This window comes from Misgurnus anguillicaudatus, chromosome 11 (assembly GCF_027580225.2).
Source record: "Misgurnus anguillicaudatus chromosome 11, ASM2758022v2, whole genome shotgun sequence".
Classification (NCBI taxonomy): domain Eukaryota; kingdom Metazoa; phylum Chordata; class Actinopteri; order Cypriniformes; family Cobitidae; genus Misgurnus; species Misgurnus anguillicaudatus.
In genome coordinates, this window is record NC_073347.2 from 3,490,033 (window position 1) to 3,516,940 (window position 26,908).

At 38.5% G+C, this 26,908-nt stretch overlaps 1 protein-coding gene across 7 annotated transcripts in view; it reads left to right on the plus strand.

The window, feature by feature from the left end:
- LOC141368745 (uncharacterized) overlaps nt 1-25,840 on the plus strand; it is a 64,545-nt gene extending 38,705 nt beyond the window's left edge. For all 7 annotated transcript variants that reach the window (XM_073872830.1, XM_073872831.1, XM_073872829.1 and 4 more), the window contains one exon: nt 23,724-25,840. In XM_073872830.1, the coding sequence (XP_073728931.1) occupies nt 23,724-25,179 (1,456 nt within the window). In that variant the 3' untranslated portion in view covers nt 25,180-25,840. The remainder of the gene's footprint in view (nt 1-23,723) is intronic.
- Nucleotides 25,841-26,908: the final 1,068 nt, after the last annotated feature.

A 26,908-nucleotide genomic window follows, 5' to 3' on the forward strand; every position in this document is an offset into this window, starting at 1 on the left:
TTTGCTTGCTAACTTGTTAGCACTTTTAGAACACCGACAGCAAATCATTAACCGTAGAAATACATAAACAAACTTCCAAATTAGTAATTATGGGGTTTAACAACTGATATAATGTAATAAATCTACCTGTTAATGCAACAAACTTCAGACAGAAACTGTCGTCTTCGCTCTCCAGGCAGAGAGTGCACACACAGAGATGCTGCGGAGCGGGTGGGAAAACACGAAGTGGATTAGCGGAATCAGTGGATCTTTAGCGATCTGGGATTGGGAATGATTTTTTATTACTCCGCCCGGGCATTATTATTTTTGTAATAACGCAGGTTAAAATACGGGAGATTTACGGGAAAATACTAATACGGGAGGACAGCGGGAAAGAAGGGTAAAATACGGGACTTTCCCGGCCAAAACGGGATACTTGACAGGTATGGTGAAAACGCACGTATTATGTTCCGCACAGGCGCACACAAAAGATTGCATTCTGCCTTTCGGTGCACGTGTGCACCGTGCTGAAAGCCCTGAACCGAAACGGTCCGGTACGAATACACGTACCGTTACACCCCTAATGCTTACGCACACGTGCACCTATAGGACATACATGTCACATTCTTACTGTGAAGTCATTTGGATAATTTGTTGACGAGAATTAGTATTTCAGATTTATATAGTAACATACAATTCAAAAATGGCCGTGTTTAGTTTAACTACATGGACATTGAGTCATGGTAATGTCAGTTATGGTTCAAACAGACTGCGCACGTGCACATAAAACACACACAGCAGCGCAGCAGACCACAAAGACCTACAGTGGACAGCAAACACAGATGCAAAGATAATGCTTGACATATTTAATGTCCTCCTAAATTGTGTTCTGGTAACCCCAGGACTAAGCGAAGGCGAAACCTGGCATGTTTGGTATAGTTGGACTCGGCAACAATTCAGGACTCCTATGAAACAAGTTTCATGAAAATATGTTGACTGCAGCCAAAGTTATAGGCGTGTAACCAGAGATGTATAAAGTACTAGGGACCTAGACTTGAGTAAAAGTACAAGTGTTCTATCAAAAAAGTGACTTGAGTAGAAGTTGAAGTGCTCTTTAGGCACAGCACTTAAGTGGAAGTACTTAAGTATTAAACATGTTTTGTACTTAAGTATTGCAAGTAGTTTATTTTAAAATATACTACTCAAGTACTGAAAGTGAAAGTACAAGTATTGTGTAATATAGTTATTAAAGAAAACAGTCAAAAGTTTGAATATAATATTGTTTATATTATTTCAAATGTTTAAGCTAAATGACACACACACAATTCCTTTGGCTGTAGCAGGAGTACAAGGACATGAATGTTCAGATAATTCAGATTAATTTAACTGATATGGTGATAGAGAATTCAGAATTAATGAAATATTAGTCGATATAATTGTAATAGGTAAAGGTACAAGGTGTTTCATTGAATTTAGGTTTCGCGCACACTCGCCCTTTCTCGCGCATTCTCTCTCTCTCTCTCTCTCTCTCTCTCTCTCTCTCTCTGTCTTTCTCGTGCACTTTGGTTCTCTCTTCGCTTCACATTTGTCCACAACCCCGGCTCATATTTGTGGGTAAGAGGGAGGGAGGGGTCCGCCCTTCACTATCTCCGATTGGTTTAGACCACCGTGTTTAATGTGTATCACTGCTCCGGCAGTGATAATGTGGGTTTGGAATGATTCGTAACATTTGAGTGTAACGAGTAACTATGCAGCACATAAAAAATGTATCGGAGTAAAAGTATTAAACTCATCGAAAATATGTACTGAAGTAAAAGTGGAAGTAGGAGAAAAAATAATACTTCAGTAGAGTACAGATACTGTCTTTTAGTACTTAAGTACAGTAGTGAAGTAGTTCTACTTCGTTACTATACATCTCTGCGTGTAACATATGCGTCCGACCACTAGGTGGCCCTGGAACGAAACTGTGCAGGCTCCCTCAAGTCCTGAGTGCCATCACAATTACTAAGTACCGTGTCATAACCCATACGTTTGGCGAAGATACAACCTTAAATACAGTAACAATGTAAGTAAATGTATTTTTTTTGCAATTTTTTGCCATTTCTGATGGAAATTTAAATATAACGGCAATAAAGTTTTTTGTTCCGAAGGTAATGTAATGTTCTTCCTATAGTGTTTTCGAATCGATAGGCGTTACTGTTACGAAGATATTAGTGATTGTTATAGGGCCACCTAGTGTCCGATTGGCAAGCTTTTTATATCACGAATTTAGACAGACATCATATGATGTTATGTTTGTGTGTGTATATGTCATGTTTGTGTGTGTGTATATGTCAAACGTCACGTGATACAGGCACCGAAATACAGTATTATGCCCTCTAGTGGACAAATGACACCATAATTCTTACAGACCTTCAGGAGCAGTACATGAACAACCTTCCTTAACCCTGTCAAATCAGTCCTCAAACTTCATTGGCCGATGACGGCCATGTTTTTGGAGATACGCCAGTGTTTCCCCTACCATTATATAAGGGGGGCGCCCCGCCCTCCTAACGGCTCGACCCGGCCCTACCTTGAAGGTCAAGTATATTTTATTTGATTTTCTTTATAGCGCCAGATAACAATTTGTTATTTTATTAAACAAACTAAATAGCCCTCAAGTAATATGTTATTTATCTTATTTCTATGATGGCATGTCTTTTTGTCTGTGTTTGCGCATTTAAAATTATCCAATTGAGTGCGCACATTTATATTTTACTGTTCGGCTTAATTCACTGAATGCGCGCTCTGTCATGTTGCGTGCAGCGCACGTCTCATAACTGAAAAGTTTCCCACACACACGCGCGCATTCTCTCCCTCTCTATCATGCTGTACAGTAGCTATATGCTATAACTCTGTGTAACAGTAACAGTGTATGCTGTCATATTTCTGAATTTGCACCGAATTGTCTGCGCCGTTAGGCTACGCGACCAGGGCATTAACATTAACACCCGCCAAATGCTGGTAGATTTCGGCTGTGGCGGGTAAGACAGCCAATCCCACTAGCCACTTTGGCTGGTTGAATATTTTTTTAATTGTAGTTTTCTTAAAAGTTATGCAAAATTATAAACAATGCACAATGACACTGGGAAACTACAACTCCCATGAGCACTCCCTGCACCCAGCGCAACGTACTGAGACGCGCGCACGATGCAGCGGAGGCTCGCGTTGCGGACCAAGCGGCAACGTTTTACCAGAGAGAGAGAGCGCAAAAGCTGATGGATTTGCGAATGCACGGGTCTGAGCGCATACACGCACACTTTGGGAAGGATAAAACAATTGCATGGAAGTGACTGAAGAGATTTAAAGTGTATGCACACTCTCTGGGCAAGAGCGAAGAGAAATTCATAGCGCATACCTGAATGCACACGTACCAGTTTTTTCCGAAATCAAAGGAAACCCACAAGTGGTGGGGTTCGCGCATCATTTTAATGTAGGCTACTTTGTGCAAAAATAATACCCTCATTTGCCATTTAAAGTCTTAAATAACTTTTAACAGAAACCACGATCAAGCATATAAATTTTACTGCTGTTGTTAATAAATATTTCAAGTGTTTGTCTAGGGTTTTTGTGTTTATCTTTTTAGTTAATCTTCTACACCGCGCTCCACTGTTAATATATTCATTTAAAGTTAATCTATTTATGCCTTTCTATATGTTTTTCATGCACCTTAATATATGATATGATCTATACTGATATTAACAGCTAAATAATGTAGTCTTAACTTGGGTGGTCAGTCTGCATTTGAAAGTCAATCTGCATCTAATCTAGCTAAATCGAGCACTATTACTTAAAGTCATTTTAGGATGCCATAGTCAAGTTTAATCATATAAAATGTATTTTACCAGCAACAAAATTGTGGCCAGTGAAAATGCTAAGTGGGTAGTAACTTTGGAAAACAACTAGCCACTTTGGCTGGTGAGCAAAAAAGTTATTGTCAAGCCCTGTACGCAACATACAATAAAACTCACATTTGAAATAAAAAAGCTCATAACACAAAAAGACATGATGAGAAAAGCAACAGCAGTAAGGCTTCAATGTAAATGTATGGTTATTTTGTCAGACAATTATAAATCGAGTTTATATATCACGATTTCAGCAGAGTTAAAGGAACAGCTGGTTGGATTAAACTCAAGGTGTGACTGGATCGTGTTAACTCACTACTTTATAGTCGACTCGTTTTATGTCTGACAACAGAATAGATAATAAAAAAAACAGGATTATTCACTCCAACAAATGCATCATTTAAAATTTGTTTATCATATAAACTTATTAACTAACATTGACGAACAATGAATGAGCAAATATATAGATATATATAGTATATATAATAAATATATATATATATACCTACCCAACCAACCCCCCCCCCCCCCAAAGCTGTAAACCTAGGGGAAACACTGCACGCCAATGTCATTCTAGACCAGGACTATTCAAATCTTACCCTGGATGGCCAAGCACTGCAAAGTGTAGCTTCAACCCTGATCAAACACACCTGAGCAAGCTAATCAAGGTTTTCATGATCACTAGAAAATCACAGGTGGTTAAGTTTGATTACGGTTGGAGCTAAACTATGCAGAGCTCGGCCCTACAGGGTAAGATTTGAATAGTCCTGGTCTAGAATGACATTGGCGTATCTCCAAAAACATGGCCGTCATCAGCCAATGAAGTTTGAGGACTGATTTGACAGTGTTAAGGAAGGTTGTTCGTATACTGCTCCTGAAGGTCTGTAAGAATTATGGTGTCATTTGAATAGCCCTGTTCTAGAACCTCATGAAACAGACAAATACAATAGGTTTTCACTTTGTGCTCGAAAATAAAATAAAAGTAAGAATAACCAATAGGCTCCCGCTCTATAGGTGGCGACAAGTCTGGTTTGCAAACAACAAACATCACAAGAAGAAGGTCGCGCTCATGTTTGGCCAGCTGTTGGCAAACCAGCTTCTCAGTGGCCATTTCTCAATGTCAAGGATACTTCCATGGCTGGACTAGTCCTTACAAGTCACTTCCTTCAGAGGCTAGGCGAGGCTCCTCTTTAGAATTTGGAAAACACGTAAATGGAACAGGCTAGTAAGTGCATGTTATTGCATCATTACGTCAGTAAAAATGTGTGCATCATTTTAAGTGAAATTATATCCTCTTTCATTAACAATAATTTAAGGATTAATAGCAAGATTTATGTGTGCTTAATTACGTGACGATGTGAAGAGGGATGAGATTTATACGTGCGTCAGGTGTAGTTGATAAAACACTTCCGCATAGGATACACTTGTGTATCCTTGCTCATGACTCCTCAGAAAGCCTCCTAACTCCTCGTTCCTCGCCTCCTCGCAGTGCAATTAAAGAATTAAGATGTCCTACATGATGGAGGAGCTCGATCAGTTTCCAAGTCGTAGGATTTAGGACGTAGCGAGGAGATGAGGAAGCATATTGAGAAGCACCCTTTGTCAAACAAGGGACTCAGTCCTTGGTTGCATTTCCGAGGATCCTCAACATTGGAACAGTCCTTCGACGGATGTCGTTGATGTAGCATCCTCGAAATTCTGGCTTCCGAGGATCCTTCCTTAAAATTGAGAAACAGCCAGTGCCTCCTGTAGAACAGGAGCATTTAATACGCTATAATCGTGTTGTTAATAACTTTCAATTTCTTGCAAAATCGATTTGCTTCACAAGACGTCAATATGTCACCAGGAGTCATGGGGATTACTTTTATATAGCGTCGCTGCCCGATGAAACTCACGTATGTCCAAAACGGTTACTTTTCAGGAAGTGAAAAAAAAACACTGTATATCAAAAGAAGTTAAATGTAGCGTTGTCATACTTGGTACAGCATCTTTACATGTAACCATATTCTTGCCAGTGTAATGATATAATCCTCATTTGACCAAAATTGAGTTTAAATGGACATACGTGCATATTTTACAGTAAAGGTGGTGGTCGATACGCGTTCTTCCGATAATTAATTAGAATGGCCAAGTCGCGTTTCATATTGACAGATGAATATGCTCAGTTTATATTAAATAGCCTTAGTTAAATACGCTTAGTTTATTTTATATTAATTATAAGTGTATTAAATGTCTCTTGCAAACCATTAAGGGACAATGAATCAATACACTGACATGGTAATGCTAGACAGCAGGGGCGTCAGTTTGTGTTGAAACGTGGTGGGAAAGATCAGATGAAAAACATTACAGCAGGACGGGAAAAAAATATTGAATAACGGCGCATCAAAAATGGGCATAGCGTTGGCCAGTCAACAACAAGAAAATACCCAGCATAAAACCCTCAACAATGTCGACTGCACACATGCAACAAACTCCCTGCAACACCAGCTCAACCAAACAATACCAAAGCACCATACCATAGAAAACAGCACCGCGTTTAGTCAATGATTAATTACATTACATATGTAAAAGAAAACACACCATAAGCATTAGGGCTGCACGATTACAGGAAAAATGATGATCACGATTGTTTTGCTCAAACTTTTGATCACGATTAAAAATTACGATCATTCTTTTAGTGAAGAACTTCTATTTACTTCTGTATTTTTAACACATTTTACAGCCATGTGTATAATATTATATATATTTTATATCCCTATATTATAAAATATTTTATTGTTTTGTAATATCCACAGCTCCCATTCTCTTATATCTTTTTAAAACAAGAAAAGAAATGCAAAAGAAATGTGCAGAAATAACAAAAAAAGAACTCCTTACACAGATTCCTTACAGCTGTACTACTATTGCAGCAATTAAAGCAGTTCAGTTTTAACTGTCAAAATCATAAAATATCTTTTATTTCTTACATTTTAGAGCCTTTTTTGTTTGTTAAATTAAGGTTTTTGATAATGACCAAGCGGTTAGCAGCCGACAGCTAACGTCATTTTGACGACTTGTTTGATCAGTTAAGCCTCTCAAATCAACACTTCACTTGCCTACAATAAGATCTATATAAAATATATATTTTTGGCATATAACAATGTTAGTTTAAATGTTTATTATCAACACACTATTTTTTTAAAAGCGGAGGGAGGCTGCTCTGTTGCTCGCAGTTGCGGCGGGGTGCAGAAAAATAATGAATCAAAACAAAACGAAATAAACATGAAACGAAATAAACATGCAGGTTGCCTTACCTTACACATTCGCTATGCATCAATTAAAATTCAAGGCTTTACCATAGAACATGGTTATTCGTGTATCCAACAGTTAAACTAAGAAAAAAGTCTCTCAAACAAGAAAAAATGACACCACATTTTTACATGACTACAGAAAGATGTCTTTTATACATTATGCGCAGTATTTAAGGTTTTAATTCAGTTCTCCATTTTTTACATGACTACAGAAAGAAGTTTTTTATAGATTATGCGCAGTATTTAAGGTTTTAATTCAGTTCTCCATTTTTACATGACTACAGAAAGAAGACTTTTATAGATTATGCGCAGTATTTAGGGTTTTAATTCAGTTCTCCATTTTTCCCGATGCACTGAAGGTCCTGCTGCTGGCGGAGACGCTAAACACCGTTGCAACAGGTGCATTGTGAATGTGCGTAGTGGACTCGTGCGATAGGTTAAACGTCTTTTAAAATTGATCAATGTCTCAACATTTCTTTTAATTAAATTAAAATATAAAAAGGTGGGGAAGCCTAAAAAATCCAGAGGCCTGGCCGCATATCAACTGTGATGTTAAAATTTGTCTGAAACCCGACCCGAGGGGCGTAAAAAGGCTGAAATGCAGGGCTCTAATGTACATATTTATATCAAATTAGAATTAAACTACAATAAAAACAAATTGTGGCAATATTTTTTTTAAACCCCTTGCTGCTCACGGTGCTTATTGACACATATCTTTGGCTAATTTACATGATAAGCGATCCCTTATTGTTTTATGTGTCGTGGATGGTCAGGGATTTTTTTATGGTTGCGGCTTAAACTTTTGAAACTTTTGATATTTCACGTTTGGACGGAACAGGATCACAGTTTGCACAAGACGTATCTTACCTGATCAGCATCACTTTCCTCAAATCCGAAATATCCAAACAATGAGTGCGTTTGCATGCACAGTCTTACGCCGATTATGCTTAATAAACTGATAACACGTGGGGTCATGTAAACGCGTAAATCGGTTTTCTTTAATCGGGGAAAGCCCATAAACGGCGTAAGCAAAAAACGATCGGCACAGGTAGTTTTTTGCTTATTACGCCGATTTCGCGTGGCATGTAAACACCTTAACCAGCTTTCTCACGGTTTTGTCCATGTGCGCATGTCTCCGCGTATGAAGGATAAACGTCACACGCGGAAGTAAGCGCAAAGTAACGCATAAAAGTCTCTGCTCGACTAAAGCAGTTGGCAGAGAAACTGTTAAAATAGCAGCTCACGTTACATTTACAGGTTCTGCAGACACAAGAAGAGATACAACAGTACAGCTTAAGACAGACATGCCGTTGACTTTTTGAACGCCTGTTGTGTACTATAGGTGGTGACGTCACTGCCTGCGAGAAAACTGATAATTCTGCAAGTCCCATGTAAACGCAGTTGTCTGCATAGCCGGCTTATTGATTTGCATGTAAACGCATGAAAACAGTTTTCTGTAATAAGCAGATTTTTGATAGTTATCCGCTCATGCTGTGCATGTAAACGTACTCATTGTAGGTAGGCCTATATGACCCTTTTTGGGAAATAACCATACATATTTCTGGACTTTCTTCTTGTTGCTCTGCCTTTATTCTCGTTCAAGGTGAATGACCGCAAATCTTGTGATGCTAACGTATTTCTACCATAACACAAACTGCGCTTGCAAAAACACTCGGTTTACTCTGACTCCGCCCATAACAAACACATTGCTTGATTCTAGACTGTCTGTTTTGTGCTTGGTCTTTACACATTAATCGTGACGATTGTCCTTAATAATCGTGGGGCACGCATATCGTTATCATGATAAAAATACGATTAATCGTGCAGCCCTAATAAGCATACAACACAACATATGTGACCCTGGACCACAAAACCAGTCTTAAGCATCGTTTGATTTTCAGAACATTTTAACCAAATGCTTTCAAAAAGTGGTGGGATGTCCCCAGCGTCCCCGGTGTAAATAACACCTATGCTAGACAGATACTTTGTTTGCACAGTCCTACCGTAATTTAGTCACTCCTAGACGTACGTCTGGCATCAGGGGGAACGTTTACCTCGATGAAGGAAAGTCATTGTGTCACCAGGCCATGTTTATTCGGCTATATCCAGTGCTGAGCTTCGATGAAACTTTACGAGACGGCGAGATGCTTCACAGGCGGGAGATATGCGGCATGATTGGCAGCTTTGACATCAAATGGATATACGTGAAAATCAGATGAAATGATTTCACAACTTTTCATTGGCCATTTAGGTATGTAACGCATACTGTATACGGAAATGAACCTGAACATTCAATCCGTCGGAAAATCTAAAAATCGGCAAATTGGACATGCGTGGTTTTCATCGGACAGCGACGATAGGATATCTGCTTTTGTAAAACGTGCAGCTGTTGACTGAATTAACGTTTTTTCATTTTGCAGATTAAAACTTTAAATATGGAACAACTTGTTTATTATTATTATATGCACAATAGGAATCATTACACAGGGCATCTGTTTTTGTTAATTACATAAATAAAGTTTTGTCCATTGCACAAATAATACTCTCTTTTCATATTTACGTCCGTCACTATTATACGTTATATCTGCCGCGTGCGAATACCATATGGGTCTGATGTCGGTTGCTTTCATACAGACAGTGTTCTATTCAGTGTTGGGTGTAACTAGTTACTAAGTAATTAGTTACTGTAATTTAATTACTTTTCCCTTGAAAAAGTAAAGTAAGGGATTACTCTTATTTTTCTTGTAATCTAATTACAGTTACTTCTGATGTAACTAAATACTGTGTATGGACTCTAAAACAATTGTATACTATAATACAATAGTGGATTTAACATGGTTTAAGTTTACAATTTTCACTATTAGCTTGATTATTAGCATTAATATTAATGAGATGCTGGCTGTCTATTTATACTTAAAAGCACATATTAATGCCTGATTCTGCAAAATCTTACTCTACGTCCTTAACCCTCCCCATTTCTACCAATACTTAAAATTAACAACTTCTTTATTATTAATAAGCAGTAGTTGGAGTATATTGAGCTTCAAAAGTAGTTAAAGGCGGAGTCCATAATGTTTGAACGGCAATGTTGATATTTGAAATCACCTAAACAAACACGCCCATACCCCAATAGAATCTGGACCTTCTGTTGATAGACCCGCCCCACACATACGCAACCCGGCATTTGATTTGATTTTATTGGCTATAAGTGTGTTTTGGTAGTCGGCCCGTCTCCTTTTCCAACGCGTTTTTCAAACATCGTGGACTCCGCCTTTAATAGTTAGTTAATAGAGAGAATTGGACCCTAAAGTGGGACCAGAACAAATGATGTACTTTTATACATTATTTTTTTCGAGCCATTTCAAGCCTATCCTTGTATCATGTACTAAATAGGATTTAGAAAGTAATTAGTAATAAGTAATTAAATACTGTTTGGAGAGAGTAATTTCTAAAGTAATCTAATTACATGATTGAAGATGAAATTAGTAACTAGTAATTAATTACTTTTTTTGAGTCACTTACCCAACACTGGTTCTATTTGTGTCTGTAATTTGCTCTCTGAAGCAGGACATTTCCAGACTCACACTTGTAAGTAAATGCAGTTGTCACTACCGAAATAGACCTTTGGCGTGTTTGCAAACAGAGATGACGATTTTTGTGGGCGGAGCCCAACTGGTGGCAGAAAGTGAATGCTTCTCAATAGCTGTGTGAAGTGTTTTAGCATTAAACTGTGATTTTTATGGATCTGGTGTTCTGTAGAAGTCTGTTTCCCCTATATTTCTCTTAAGTGTAATGTTTCTTATAACGTTTTCACCAAGTTATGGTTATTTTTTAAATCAATTAAAAGTTTAAATGGCTTGGCTACTAATTGTGTGCATGTATGTAGGGTGACCAGATGAGATTGGCTGAAATTCGGGACGGGGGGGGGGCAGACGGGGGGGGGGGGGTTTGGTAGGGGGGTTCATCCAATAATAGTTTTATTTATTAATTTTATTTAATAATAAAAGACAATGAATTTCAAACTGAATCAATCATATTAATATAAGGACATATGCTTATAAATAAATTTATATAATACATATAGTATTTTATACTTTATACAATAATAGTTCATACAATAATAGTTTTCTTTATTTTACTTATAAAAATAAGGAATTTCAAACTGAAGTTACTGAACTAATCACATTTTTATTAATATAAGTACATATGCGTATAAATTTATATAATACGTATAGAAGTATTTTTTTAACAAAGTGCTTTGCGTACCCTCGACCAATCTGACTCCTTCATGCGACTGACTGTCACTGCCTGCACTTTCAACTGTCCTCGCGGCTGCTGCAACTTTCGCTCTCTTAGTCAACTCTATAAAACAAAAAGGTCCTATTGTCTTTGTGCATATAGATGAATTAGATAAATTAATAGAAACAATACAACGTCAGCATATTTCGCGGAGGTTTTAACTGCTGCCAGCAAAATTAGAGCCTACAGTATAAAAGCAAGATGGTGCAGCCAATGAGCAGCCGGCGGCGGCTGGCTGCAGCCAATGAGCAGCTGGCGGCGGCTGGCTGCAGCAAATGAGCAGCAGGCTGGGGCAGGCTGAAGGATGACTTAACGTCCTCGCTCATGTTTTATCAGACAACTTAACTACTACTCAAGATTTTGCTTTAGTATAATTTTCGGGGAAATTAAAGCGGGATTCGGGATTAAGATTTTGCTTCAGTATGATTTTCGGGACAATTAGAGCAGGATTCGGGATTCGGGACACTAGCTTAGATTTCGGGACTGTCCCGAATTTTTCGGGACGTCTGGTCACCCTACATGTATGTAATGTACATGTATTGTTCTTTATTGGTAAATCAATTATTTACAGTATGAATCGCTGAAGTACTTATAAGAGCAATACTATCATGTATTCTGTATAATATCATTTATTTAATATTTCATCATTTCCTGTTTTCAATTTCTTCCTTATATTTATAGCCAAGTGTTTGATCTAAAACTATTATGTTTACATACAAATTAATTAGTATAGTCCTGTTTATATATTATTAACACTTTACATCGTGTGTGTGTGTGTGTGTGTGTGTGTGTGTGTGTGTGTGTGTGTGTGTGTGTGTGTGTGTGTGTGTGTGTGTGTGTGTGTGCTATGTTTATATATTTATTAGTAAACATCATAATTTAGAACAAACAGGAAGAAGACATAGGCTAAGATAGAAGGTAAAAAGAAGTAATAGAAAACGAAAAAAATACAAAAACTTTAATAAATGGTAATATTATTACTAATTCAAATCTTTAATCTTTCTAAATAAATTATAAACGTAACGTGATGAAAACGCTATAAGAAACACATAGAGGGATCAGACTTCGACAGAACACCGGATATCTTCTCTAATTATTTTCTATTCTAGTTATTAAAATATTTTTAGATGATTTCATCACTCCAGTCTGTCCGGTGGAGGGCTTTTATTGCAACCATAAACACCTACGTTTATCTTCAAATGGTGTCTTCGACGACGGTATACTATAAAAATGAAGGTCATCTATTTTGGCATTCCTATTCCGACACTCAACAGCACAACAAAACATTTTCTAGTGAGTTATATTGTTCGTTTCACTCGTGTCTCATTCATTTCCACTGTTTTTCTGCCACCACATGCGCGCGTGACGTAACTGTGACGTCGACTCGCAAAAGGTCTATTGTGCCATGAGAACGCACCCTACGTGTTCAATACACGCCCTGCGTTCCAGTTCATTTTTTTATGAACTTCCCTCGCTAACTTCCCTCAGTCTCGTTCACTCGGATGTACGTCATTGCTTACGTTGTACAAGTGCCCACTACTGCTAGAACACTTGAAGTGGGTTCAAATGGATCGCCCTAAGCCCTTGATCACATGGAAAGTGGAGACCGCCCCCTCCATGTGCAAAGCGCAAGTTGCTGAAGTGACGTCACAATCGTGTTGCATTGTGGGATATGAAGCTATATGAAGTGTACATATGAAGCAGACTCGCTCCCTCTGTCAAAATGGTGACAGGGATTCCCCCGAGGGGAAGTGCTTAGGGAAGTTTGCGAGTGTGTGTCTAAAACTGGAGTGGAACGCACCCAAGCTCTTTTTACTACCTGCACTGCAGCCGCATAAGCTCAGTTGAGACGCATTTCAGACATGAGACGCGCAAGAATCGACAAGGTGGTGACGTCAAAGTATCGCGACAGCGAGTCAAACTAGACATCTTCCTATTTTTCTCTAATTGCTCTCGCGGTACTTTGACGTCATGACCCTGTTGGGTCTTGCAGTGCCACAAAAAGTTAAATAAGTCATTGGAAAGCAGCTACCCCATAGGACGTCATAAAGCATTTTAAAACATAGTTCATTGTGTGATCTAATCAGCATTATCAATCACGATTACATAAGGTTAAGAATAAACATGTATGATGTTTTGCCATAGTCGTGCAGCCCTACCGTAAGGGTTTTAATATTGCCAATAAATGTATTTATTAATAATAAGTAAAATGAAGAGTACTCCCTGCTAAAGGGAACGAGTGGATGACTTTTATGTATGTACATTTTGGGCCCTATTTTAACGATCTGAAACGCAAGTCCGAAGCGCAAAGCGCAAGTGACTTTGTGGGCGGATCTTGGGCGCTGTTGCTATTTTCCCGGCGAGAGAAATAAGTCTTGCGCCGGGCGCAAATCAATAATGGGTTGGTCTGAAGTAGGTTCATTATTCATAGGTGTGGTTTGGGCGTAACGTCAAATCAGAACGCTATCCAACATTCCCTTTAAACGCAAGGGCGCAAGTTCCATGGCGGGTTGCTATTATTATGACGGATTTGACAGGCGCACGCCAGGAGCGGTTCACAGCCGAGGAGACCGACGTTCTTGTAAGAGCAGTCAAAGACAGAGAAGTTGTTTTGTATGGGGATGGGAGAAACCCGCCCAAATCAGCGGCGGTTAAACAGGCGTGAGAGGAAATGGACGCAATTGTCTCATCAGCTGCGCCAAGCACTACAATGATGTCAGGAGACGGGGGGATCCCAAGCTTGCCAGCATAAATCGGGCACGCCGGGCACACAGGAGGACATCGCTGCGTCCACCCTCACCGCTGAAAGGGTTTGGGGGCTTTGAAATCGGACACAAGAAACGCAACCTCAAAGTACACTTACAAATCAAGTTCACATACATGAAGGTTTCTTATGAAAACATTTTAATTATTATTTAGATAAAATAAACGTAATACAGCCACACAACAAACTTATGAAAATATTTTAATCGTTATTTGCATGACAATTGTTTAACGCTGCCACACAAAATAAATAAAAACTATCACCACAATGCTAACCACAATGATTTCCCTTATCTCATGTATTAATATTTTTTATTGTAACAATTTATGATTTAATGATTTCCCTTATATTTTTTATTGTAACAATTTATGATTTGCAAAAATAACTGTTGCATCTGTGTAGATTAGATAAGCAATGCGCGTTGTGCACGCTATACATTATGGTCAAGCATACGCCCTTAAAATAGCATAATGAACCACGCGCAACGCGCCACTGACTTTAGACTAGTTTTTTTTTTGTTAGTAGCGCAATTGTTTTTTGAAACTGCAAAATAGCATGAGATGGTTTGCGCCGGAGCACGGCTCCTTTTTTGCGCTGAACCGCCCAGAGAGCGCAAGTTCATTCACTAGTTTGCCGACGTGCGTCTGTGGAGGCAACCCAGTCTCACCCCATGGCTTCAATATTTGACGACACCTGACCACGCGTCAACATGCTGACGCGGAGGGTACACCCCTCGCGCCATCCCCCGACGAACTGGGGACTTCAATACCACTAAGTCCGTTGCATTCTCTTTCCTATTTTCTTACCATTTTCTACCATTTTCGCGTCGGTTTAGGGTTAGATTTACATAATGACATCCCTACCCAAACCTTTCCCTAACCCCAATGCCAGGCGACAACTGTTTAATTTTGCGTACCTAATAGTATTGAAGTCCCCAGTTCGTCAAAAAATGACGCGAAAGGTATACCCTCCGCGTCAACATATTGACGCATGGTCAAGTGTCGTCAAATATTGACGCCATGGGTGTGAGACCGTGTTAGTGGAGGGAAAAACCCGCTGTGCGCCGGTGCAAAATACGAAATGATACAAAGTCAATTGCGCTGGGTGCAAGATAGGGCCCTTTGTCTTTATTTTAGTTGACCCTCGACATACTACTAGCTACCAATACGACTATCGGTACAAGAAATCCGACCACTACAAACATTAAATCAATCAATCCAGTAAAATAAGAACGAAGCAAAACTCTTACCAGGTAAGCCTTACCTGCTTCGGCGTTTGAAAACTTCGAAATATTTCAAACCACGCATCATGTTGGCTGGAATGGATTTTCTTCTTCTTTCATTTGGCGAACTGGTGATCTGAGCACATAGCGCCACCTACTACTTATTCCCAGCAATTACTTAATACATCCGTAACGATATGATTTCCCACATAACTCTTCATATAGGAGTTGACTTCACAGCTCCTAAGCATATTCTGAGCGCTCTATAGGCCTACTGTATCTTGTCCAGCCGATTGAAAAGTGTTCTTGATGACACCATAAATTATAAAACCATAATCCAGCACTGATCTTATTAAAGTATGATATATTGCCAACAATGCTACTCGTTCTGTTCCCCACTTTTTGCTAGCTATTGGATTTAAAGTCTTTCTACATTTATTATCAATTTCATGATAACTGCTAATGGCTACAGGGTTTCTTCTTTCTTTTATGGATTTATTGGCGGGTCGCATACAAACTTTTTGGTGCATTCCGCCACCACCTGGGCTGGAGTGTAAAGTGACTTCAGCCATGCACAAAAGTCACTTGTCCGGGTAAAGATTTATAATATAATGTATTTTTTATACATTATTTTATTATAATTTTTATTTTTATACTTTTAAGTATTATAGCGTTAATCACAATGATGTATAACATACAATTGCTACAATACTTGAATTTTAATTAAAATGAATTGAGATTAACATACAATTTATAGTCATAATTCAACCTCATGTTTTTTTAAACTATTTAATCAAATAAAACTTTTGAAATTTACTTTGAAACCAGGATTTATATCTCCCATTGCTGAAAATATAGAGACCAGAAAATCATGTGAATTTTGTAGGCCACTGAAATGTACTAAGATTCATTTGGCTGCTTCTTGCTACTCTTTCTAAAGAATGATGCTATATCTGCTGCCTTTCTCTTCATTTTTCCCACATTTCAATGATTGTAGAAAAGTGTCACCTAATAAATGGACTAATCCAGTCACCCCTGTTATTAAGTGCGAAATGGACTGTTCCAAAACTTTCCGCTAGAGTCTGCGCAGTGTCGGAGAATAGAGCAGGTGAATGATAACGGGAAAGGAGATTGGCTGAATAGTGTAAATAGTTATAGTTTAAATAAGCAGGATTGATTCAAATCAAAGGAGGTTTTGTGGACTGTGCGTGCATTATACTAACCACACATCTATGCACATTTAATAAAGTCAACGATTTGAACACTTTGAGTGAGACATACTTGTTCTAACCGGACAAACTGTAGCCTTCAACCAAACCCGGACTGGCAATTAAAGCAAAATAATAGAAGATTTTTCAATGATTGTCTGACATTAAAACACTAAAGCAAAACATTACCATGTTTTAGAAAACTTATTAGAATAAATGTATCTAGATTATCTGTTATATATATATAAAATCAATCTTAAACCTAGCATTTACGCTGTAATGTTCGTGTGGGATTTTTAATGTACAGTGACGAACTCTGTCAGATTCAAATTGTCTGTCGCGCAGCGCACACACACATATAGGCGCGCTGAAAGAGAGATTCTCGTTATAAACCAGATTTTTAAACAAGATTTTAAGCCCATTATTTGTTTTTACCAAACGTTAGAAGAGAAAAAATACGGACTTAAATCTGCTTTTTTGACACACAGTGAAGTCATTTATATTCACGCCGGAGCCTGAAGAAACATCACTCTCCACTCCACTCCATGCCGTCCTGCGACTCCCGCCCCTTCACATTCGTCGATCAGGTGCGCGCACAGCTTGTTAAGTAACAATAACAGTACATGTAAACGTGTGTGTCGGCATGCCGCGCTCTCTGTTCAATATTCCGCTCTGTGTTTGCGCTGTGCGTTCTGCTCTGTCGTTAACGGCACATAACGTTAAGTAACATTGTTTGAAATTTAACTTGTCCAGTCGGACAACTAATTTTTTCTTACACTTGTCCTACAAAAAAATCCACTTGTCCCGGACAAGCTGACAAGCCTTAATGTCGAGCCCTGCCTATGCATACTGTATGTTAAATGATGTCTTTATTCAATCCTTAAGACCACCAGAGGTGTAAAGTACTTCAGTAATTTTACTTGATTACTGTACTTGAGTATTATTTTTTTGGGGGGATTTTTACTTTACTTGACTACAATTAAAAATCAATACTATTACTTAATTACATTTTTTTAAGAAAAAAGTACTTTTTACTCCTTACAATCTTATTTACAGTCAAAAAGTACTTCTATTTTACAGATCTATTTTCCCTTGCTCTATCAAACCAATTGAATTGCGCTGATGGCCAGTTTAATTTAAATGTTATTTATTCTGGAGTCTTTGGACCACACTAAGGAATTGGCCAACAGTTCATCTAATGATAAAGATTTGTTCGCGTCTTTGAAACAGACAACACATGAAGTGTGACATGTTCCCTGCTATTTGCAGCCTCTCTATCAAGACTAATACCTTGTTCACACTGTCAGTCCAAAACTGATTTTAGGGCATTTCTAATTTGACAGACTCACTGTCCACATTGTGTATAACAACTGTTCAGATTCGATCTGTGCGTCCTGTAGCCGTTTTCCGGATTATCTGCACTTTCTATGGCAATGATGTTGCGTTGGCATTACAATCTGCCTTGACATCTGACATGTTTTATGTGATTGACAGCATGACGTAACCAAAAAGCTGCACAAATGGGATCAGGGTGGTCAGACTGAAATGGATTTCCGGAAATGCGATTGAAGAGGATTTCAAACCAACTCTGATGTAACCTGAAACGGATTAGAAAAAAACTGATTTCATGTGGTTTTTGGCCGTTCACACGATCTAAATGTGATGGATTCCTATCGCATATGCACCAAAATTTTGGACGGACTGTATGAACAAGGTCTTATACACCTCTTCCTGCACCGGCTGCCTGTGAGAGGCTTGATAGAGCTTGAAATTTAAGTTAAATTCGAGGTTTTACAACTTTGAGTAGCATGTTGCATACTGAAATTCATTGTCATTGTCACGGATCACCGCATTTTTCTGTGTCTGTACCATGGACTTTCTTTTCCGTGTCAGTTTCATGTACTGGTTACTCAATTGTTTTTCATATTTTCTTACCATTTTCGCGTGGGTTTGGGGTTAGAACGACTTTCTGTAACATAAAATTACATCCAAACTCCCAACCCTAACGTCAGGGGACAATTTTAAAAGTCTGGAAAAAATAGTATAAACCAATAGTTAAAGTGACATCCTAACCCAAACCCCAAATCTAACCCCAAACCCACGTGAAAATAGTTTAAAAATAGGAGAAACAATTAAATACGTAAAACTGGAATCAATACGTGAAACTGACACGGAAAAGAAAAATGCGGAGATCCTTGACAATGACACGAATAAATGAGCAAAAATTTCTGTGATTATCCCACGGAAATTTGTGAGATCATGTTGAAATTAGGTAATAGTTTGGTAATTAAAAACAATTAAATACAAACAGTTGTAAAGCAGGATAAAACCTTGAATGTAGTTCATTCACTTCATGTTTTTAGAGATTCAAAGCTTAAACAAGAATCTAGAGTTTTCATTCTTCCTGTTACTTTTACTTTTTTAATACTCAAGTACAATTTTAATGTGGTACTTTTTTAACTTTTACTCAAATATAATTTTGCCCAGATACTTTTACTTTACTTTCACTCGAGTAACATTTTTGAGTACTTTTTACACCACTATGCTTAATGCATTTTAATGCGGACCTCACAATTTAATATAAATGTAATATGTTTTTGATTGTACATTCCCTGTAGCTCTCTTATTAAAGGAGCATTTCACCCGTAGAAACATTAATCTTTATTGAAAGTGTCTTATATTTGTAGGTGAAATTTAACATCCATTTCGAATTTGGTGCCTGTTTGACAGAGAAAAGGGGTGTTTGTAGTCTCACTCCCTCAACAAAGATATTGGACTTCCTTCTTTCAATGATGCAAAATGATGATTTTTACATCATTGAAAGAAGGAAGTGAAACACTGAAATCTGTATTTCTCCTGTTTCGGTGGCAACTGAGAAAATGATGCATGACCATTCAAAAACATGACTGGGGTTCTAACTATACAAAGCTTAATGCAAATGGGTGAAGTGTCCCTTTAACTCATTCCTTTCCTGACAGAACAACAACACATGCTAACCGGTTTCTTTTACTTGGCCTATTTCGCATTATCTTGTACCATGTAAATAAAGTGCCCATATAAGTAACAATATAAAGTTTAGAATTAAGTTTTGTATGGCCCACCCTAGTCTTGTTACAATGATGTTGGCTGGACCTTCTTCAGTTATTTATTGTTGGACGTCAGTTCATACAGCCGTCTAGCAGAATAATTGTTATACACCAAAAGTCTTGACAATTCACAAAATCTTATATTGATTTCCAGATAAAAACAATGCCTTCTTTAGGGAATACCAAAATAAAAAAAAACCAATACTTTCTTTAGGGAATACCAGCAAGTGCAAACCGTCCTGTCATGAAAAATGTAAACCAAGTCTCAATAGGCAGTACAATTTACTTACATACATTTTCTATATTATGTGGGTGTACCAAAATATACACAAAATTTTTAAGCTTCTGGTTTTAACTAGGGCTGCACGATAATGAGAAAATATGCGATATGCGATAGTTCTGTTTGTGGGTGCGATGGCGATATGCCTTGCGATATGTCTTACTTAGAGAAATTATTTTTTATTTGCTTTTATTTTAGCATTTAGATATGCAATGAAATAAAGAGGTAATGCATATTCTTAAGATGTAATTAAACTATGCTATACATGTGACAAAAAAACTAGTAATGTGTGACCATAACGCAGTACTTTGATTTATTGAATATTTATATTAATTTCATAAATCCAACTACTCCAAACTCTATTTCCTTTCTCTTTGACATGAACAAAGCTGAATGAACTTGTGAACCCCCTTTAAAGGGATTTATTAACATTGTGAGAGGTGTAGAAAGACTAACTTTATACAATAAAATGTATAATATATTAATGATAGACAATGCAGGTCTAAAGATTATAAAGTTGATAGGTTTGTGTAGAAGCAGTCAAAGTGCCTCTCTTTCTATTCCTCTGTTGCAGATTTAAAGAGCTTAATCCGTGATTATTTCAGATTCAAAAGTATACTCTATATAAAGTATGTAGATTCAGCTTACATATATTCACATAATGACTGTTTGACAGTTTAAGCTGCTCGTTCAGTACAATGGGCTTGGCATTAACATTGGTTATTTGCTACAATCTTTGTAGCAAACATATAAAAAGACGGTTCATTGATAATAATACTATAAACATGGGAGAGGGAAAGTGCAGCGCGTGGCCGTGACTTTATATAAACACGAGTCAGTTTTTATTGCCATAGAAACCGGAGGCACGCTTGAGACTGCACATGCGCTATAGCACGTTAGCGCTGACTGACTCTTCACGGCCGTCTCTGATCGACTTGGGTTTAAACAGACCCGGTACCTGAAGTAATTAAAATGGGACCGATTCGGACCCGACTGACCTTTCGAAATATTGACTCGTGTCCTTCCGTGAAGACCTCTAATGGATACAACTGTGAACAAGTTCAGGAACATGGAAGTATACAATGTGACACTGAGCTTTGCGTCGCACCTAATCCATCGAGAAACAGAAAGCATGCGAACGCACAGCGAACTCATCAGAAAAGACACGACCTGCTCGCACGCATAATGTCATTATCACGGACAGAAAAAAACAAAATTTGATGCTAAATATACGTGTACAGTTGTTAATATACTTGAGAGAGCCGCCCAAGTAAAGTAAGTGTGTGGGAACCACCTTCTGATCGGTGTCATTTGGACGATCTAAGCATGCAACACTCAAATGATAGACACGTAAAATAAATGCAAGTTATCGCAGCTCCCTGCGATATGCATATCGCATACACAGTTATCGCAATGGCGATCCATTTTCGATATATCGTGCAGCCCTAGTTTTAACATTAGATCGCTGGAGTGTGTGTGAGTGTAGAGAATAAGAGACTGCCATGCTGTCATGTAAATAAGATAACATATGTCTATTAAGTTTAAAGTTTAATAAAAGAACAATGGATGGACCTCTTTTATAGGTAACGTAATCTTAAATGACTTCTGTTGTGATCTGGTGCTAAATAAAAAATAAAATAAAAATACTTTTACTTCACCTTTATGGGGGGTCTGCAGTTAGGGGGCAGGACGCCCCTTAACATAATAAAATGGAAAACACCACACCTAAATAAAATTATACACTCTAAAAAATTGTGCTAAATAGTAGCATACTAAAAGCACGTAATCATAGGGAAACATTTATTGGTATAGGTGATTTAGTACTTAAAATGGTTTCCATATGATTAAAGGAACACGCCCACATTTTGGGAATTTAGCTTATTCACCGTATCCCCCAGAGTTAGATAAGTCCATACATACCTCTCTCATCTCCGTGCGTGCTGTAACTCTGTCTGATGCAGCCCCCGCTAGCTTAGCTTAGCACAAAGACTGGAAATGCATGGCTCCAGCTAGTATACTGCTCCCAATAAGTGACAAAATAACGCGATCATTTTCCTATTTATGTGTTGTGATTTGTATAGTCAAACCGTGTACAAATAACAAGGTGATATGAGACACAGCGATCTTTTAACAGTATACATACTGAGAACTATATTCTCTGAAGACGAAGCACTGCCGCATGGGCGGAGTGATCTGCTCGCAGCACACGAGAAGCCCCTGGTGAGGAGCAGAGAATTCGGTCAGAGTTGTGCAAATCACTCCGCCCATGCGGCAGTGCTTCGTCTTCAGAGAATATAGTTCTCAGTATGTATACTGTTAAAAGATCGCTGTGTCTCATATCACCTTGTTATTTGTACACGGTTTGACTATACAAATCACAACACATAAATAGGAAAATGATCGCGTTATTTTGTCACTTATTGGGAGCAGTATACTAGCTGGAGCCATGCATTTCCAGTCTTTGTGCTAAGCTAAGCTAGCGGGGGCTGCGTCAGACAGAGTTACAGCACGCACGGAGATGAGAGAGGTATGTATGGACTTATCTAACTCTGGGGGATACGGTGAATAAGCTAAATTCCCAAAATGTGGGCGTGTTCCTTTAAGAGCAAGTGAACAACTTTTAGCACCATTCTTTTAGTGTGTATATCTGAATCAGTGTTCATTCTTCTAACCAACCAAAAGCATCTGTTAGAAAATAAACTGGCCAACAAGTATAATGTATTTGAACAATCCAATTACAACACTTTTATTCATGAACAATTAAAAATATGTAAGGAATAATTGACGACGGGCCGATGAATTATTGGAAAATAATGCACAACTAAGGTTACACCACGGGTGTTTCAGAATTTTCAAATAATTCAAAGGCCCGGAGTCAATTATTCTGCTTATCCCACAGTGACCACAAACATTGCTCTGGTATTTATTTTAAAGGGATAGTTCACCTAAAAATTCACTCATCATTTACTCACTCTCATGTTGTAACAAACATGTATACATTTCTTTGTTCTGGTGAACACAAAGGAAGATATTTTGAGTAATGTTTGTACCCATACTGATCATGAGCCCCATTCACTTCCATGGTAGGAAAAATAATACTATACACGTGAATGGGGCTCATGAACAGTTTGGTTACAAACATTAATCAAAATATCTTCCTTTGTGTTCATCAGAACAAATACGTTTATACATGTTTGTTATAACATGAGTGTGAGGTAGTTTTGGGTAAACTATCCCTAAGACATTTAAAAGGTTAGGTGTGCGTTTCACAGAAAACATAGACAGATGTTGTATAATCAACATCTGTGGAGACTGGAGACTTATCTTATTTTGGTGTTTATTTTCTACTTTTCTTGGATACAAAACTGTTTATTAAATAACATTTTATTCACATTATTTTTAACAAATGTTAAGAAAATTTTTAAAATGTTGCACTAGATGGCCAAAACTATTACCCTATAAACTATAAAATTATAACGCCTCAATTTACCAAGTGTGGCTTTTTAATTTTAAATAGTAGAACATTCTACTTTAAATAAAAAGAAGATACTGCCCAAACCTAAAGCAGCTGAATTACTAGATCCCTTAATAAAATTAAATAGTCAATAATTATGGGACTGCATTGTTTTTGCTATTGTATTTTCAGTATACTCAATATTGCAAACTATTTACAAATAACATTTGACATAAGATCAAATATTCTTAAATTAGCATGGACGCAAAATCCAGGAGGCAGCGTTACACAAGGCAGTGGAAATGTGCCAGGAGGTCACTGGCTGAAAGGAGCATCAGAGAGCGATTAAAATGCAACCCAAAAACACCCCAACAACTTCAAGATCCTAATAACTTCACTGAAAGAAATCACCATGACAGGAACATCCGGAGTGCTTTTGAGTGTGGAGAGATTGGAGTCAGTGGAGTCTCAGACGAAACATGTAGTTCGGGAAAAGAAAGTGTGGAACATAGGACCAGTGAAGAAAACTGCAATTCAGGACACGAGGGTGGAAGTTATGCAGTCAGTGAGGAAAACTGTAGTTCAGGACCTGAAGATGTGGAAATGCCCCCAGCCTCACTTACAATGTTTCTGCAGGAGTGGAGTATGAAACACCTTATACCACATAATGCCATTGATGACCTCCTGAGGGGACTTAAACATCATGGCCATCCAGAATTACCATTAACAGCAAGAACCTTGCTGAGAACTCCAAGGCAAATCGAAACTGTTAAAATGTCAGGGATGGAATGTGTTCACTTTAACTTAAGAGAGAGCCTAATTGAACAACTAAAGCACTACCCAAAGGAGATGACCGAACAAATAGGAACACTGGAGATATCATTCAATATAGATGGACTGCCAATTTTCAAAAGCAGCAGGGTACATCTTTGGCCCATTCTCTGTGCCATTCATCTGACACCAACCAGAGTCTTTCCTGTGACTTTGACACTTGGTCCTTCCAAACCTACAAATCTGGATTTCATTGAGAAAGCTATAGGAGATATTCAGGAACTCATTGAAAATGGATTAGAGGGAAAACAAATCACAATTAGATGTGTTGTCTGTGATGCCCCCGCAAGAGCAATGGTTAAAAGGATCAAGCAATATTCGGGTGATTATGTGTGTGACAAATGCACACAGAAGGGCAGATGGATTTCTGGGCGCGTGACCTACCCGCAGGTGGACAATCTCATCTTACACACCAATGAGACATATCGTGCTGAAATGGCCAGACGGCAGCAAATTGATGACATTCCAATGTCTCCTTTTTTGAGGCTCCCACTGGACATGATAGATCAATTCCCAATTGACTACATGCACCAAGCCTGTCTGGGTGTGATGAAAAAACTCATCACAGAGTGGATTAGAGGAGACAGAAAGGTGCGAATGTCTGCTGGTCAAACACAAGCGGTAAGCCAAAGGCTGCTGTCCCTCAAGGCGGCCATTCCAAGCTGTTTCCCCAGAAAACCAAGGGCTTTAGAGGACATGGACAGGTGGAAGCCAACTGAGCTGCGTCAGTTTGCTGTGTACACTGGCAAGATTGTGCTAAAGGGAATACTGTCTGACCAGCTGTATGACCACTTCATGGGATTCAGTGTCGCTTTGAGCCTGCTTCTTTCACCCAGCTTGGCAGTGGACTACAACAGCTACACCTCTGAGCTGATGAATTAATTCGTCACAAAAACAAAAGACCTATATGGCGAGCAATTCATGGTGTACAACATCCACTCAATGACACACCTTCCAGCAGAAGCGCTGCGTTTTGGCAGTCTTGATGCTTGCAGTGCATTCCCATTCGAGAATTTTCTTGCAAAGCTCAAGCGACTCGTAAGGTCAGGGAAGCAGCCACTTGTTCAAGTCACCAAGCGGTTGATGGAGATTTCAGTCTCTCCACAGACCACGTCTGTGCTGGCCACAAAGGGCAAATTGTCAAGACCCAACAATGCCTTCATTCTTGGCCAAGAAAAATGTTGTGAGGCCATTGAGGAGAGGACTGAGTTAAATGAATCTGGATCCCCTGTGGTATTATGCAAAGTGTTCGAAAAATGTGAACCACTTTTTGAAGACCCATGTGATTCCCGGATACTTGGCTGTTACAAAGTGCAGGCAAGGCAATACACAATGAAACTTGTGCCAGAAGAACAGCTGACAAGTCCTGCCATAATGCTGGAAGAAGCACAGGAGATCATTTTTTTGGCCATCTTACATACAATTTAACTGACACTCTCACACACACACACACACACACACACACGCACACACACACACACACGCACACACACACACACACACACACACACACACACACACACACACACACACACTCTCTCTCACTCTCACACACGCACATTCTCTCTCTCTCTCTCTCTCTCTCTCACACACACACACACACACACACACACACACACACACACACTCTCACACACACACTTTCTCTCTCACACACACTCTCTCTCTCACACACACACACACACACACACACACACACACACACTCACACTCCCTCTCAATCTGAATTACTAAAAGTAACATTTAAACTGATGTCATGAGAGGCTACACAGTTTTCAGCAGGATGGTTCAGTCCATGTAGATTGTGGCCAACCCAATAATAAGCCCTTCAGGTAAGGATTTTCAACAGCAAGGTTTTCCAATGTTAAGTGTCTTCAGTTTTTTGTGTTCCTTCTCTGAGAGTGCAGCTTAGAGTTTTATTCCCCCCCCCCCAGATCCTGATCAGTCCCAGGTGTGTGGGAATACTGATTTATTTGAGGGGTGGAGTTCCCGACAAGCCCAGCAGATGAAGCCATAGCTGTTTGTGATTGAAGCCATCTCAGGGAAATGCACCATCCCTCCAGGACACAGCCTCTAGTGACATCACAAAACAACAAGCAAAGATAAATAAATAAAAGAAAAATTAGGTAAAACAAAGATAACACATTACTGTTATGACACAGAAAATTGTATTGTATCAAATTTACGTTAACAATTCGTTTTAGTGAACACTTTAGTTTAAACATTTAAATGTTTAATGGGGGTTGGGGTGGGCATGTAACAATATATTTATATTTACTGGTTGTTAATGTGGTTGTCCCTTAACTACAAATTCTGCATCTATTAATGTCTATTCTGCTTTTTAACCAAGAATAATCCAATGTTTTTCAATTGAGGTACAGCTTTTAAATTGAGAAAATATGGGGTTCATTTTGGGAAAATATTTATTTTGATCATTTAATATTTGAGGACGTGTAGTTTTGTTTCTACAACTTTTATAGTGCAATGTGAACAGAGTCTGTCCTTCGGCCTGTCTCTCTCTTACTCCCTCTCTTTGTCTCTCTCTCTCTCTCTCTCTCTCTCTCTCTCACACACACACACCACGTCAAACAAACAAACTACAAAACATTGT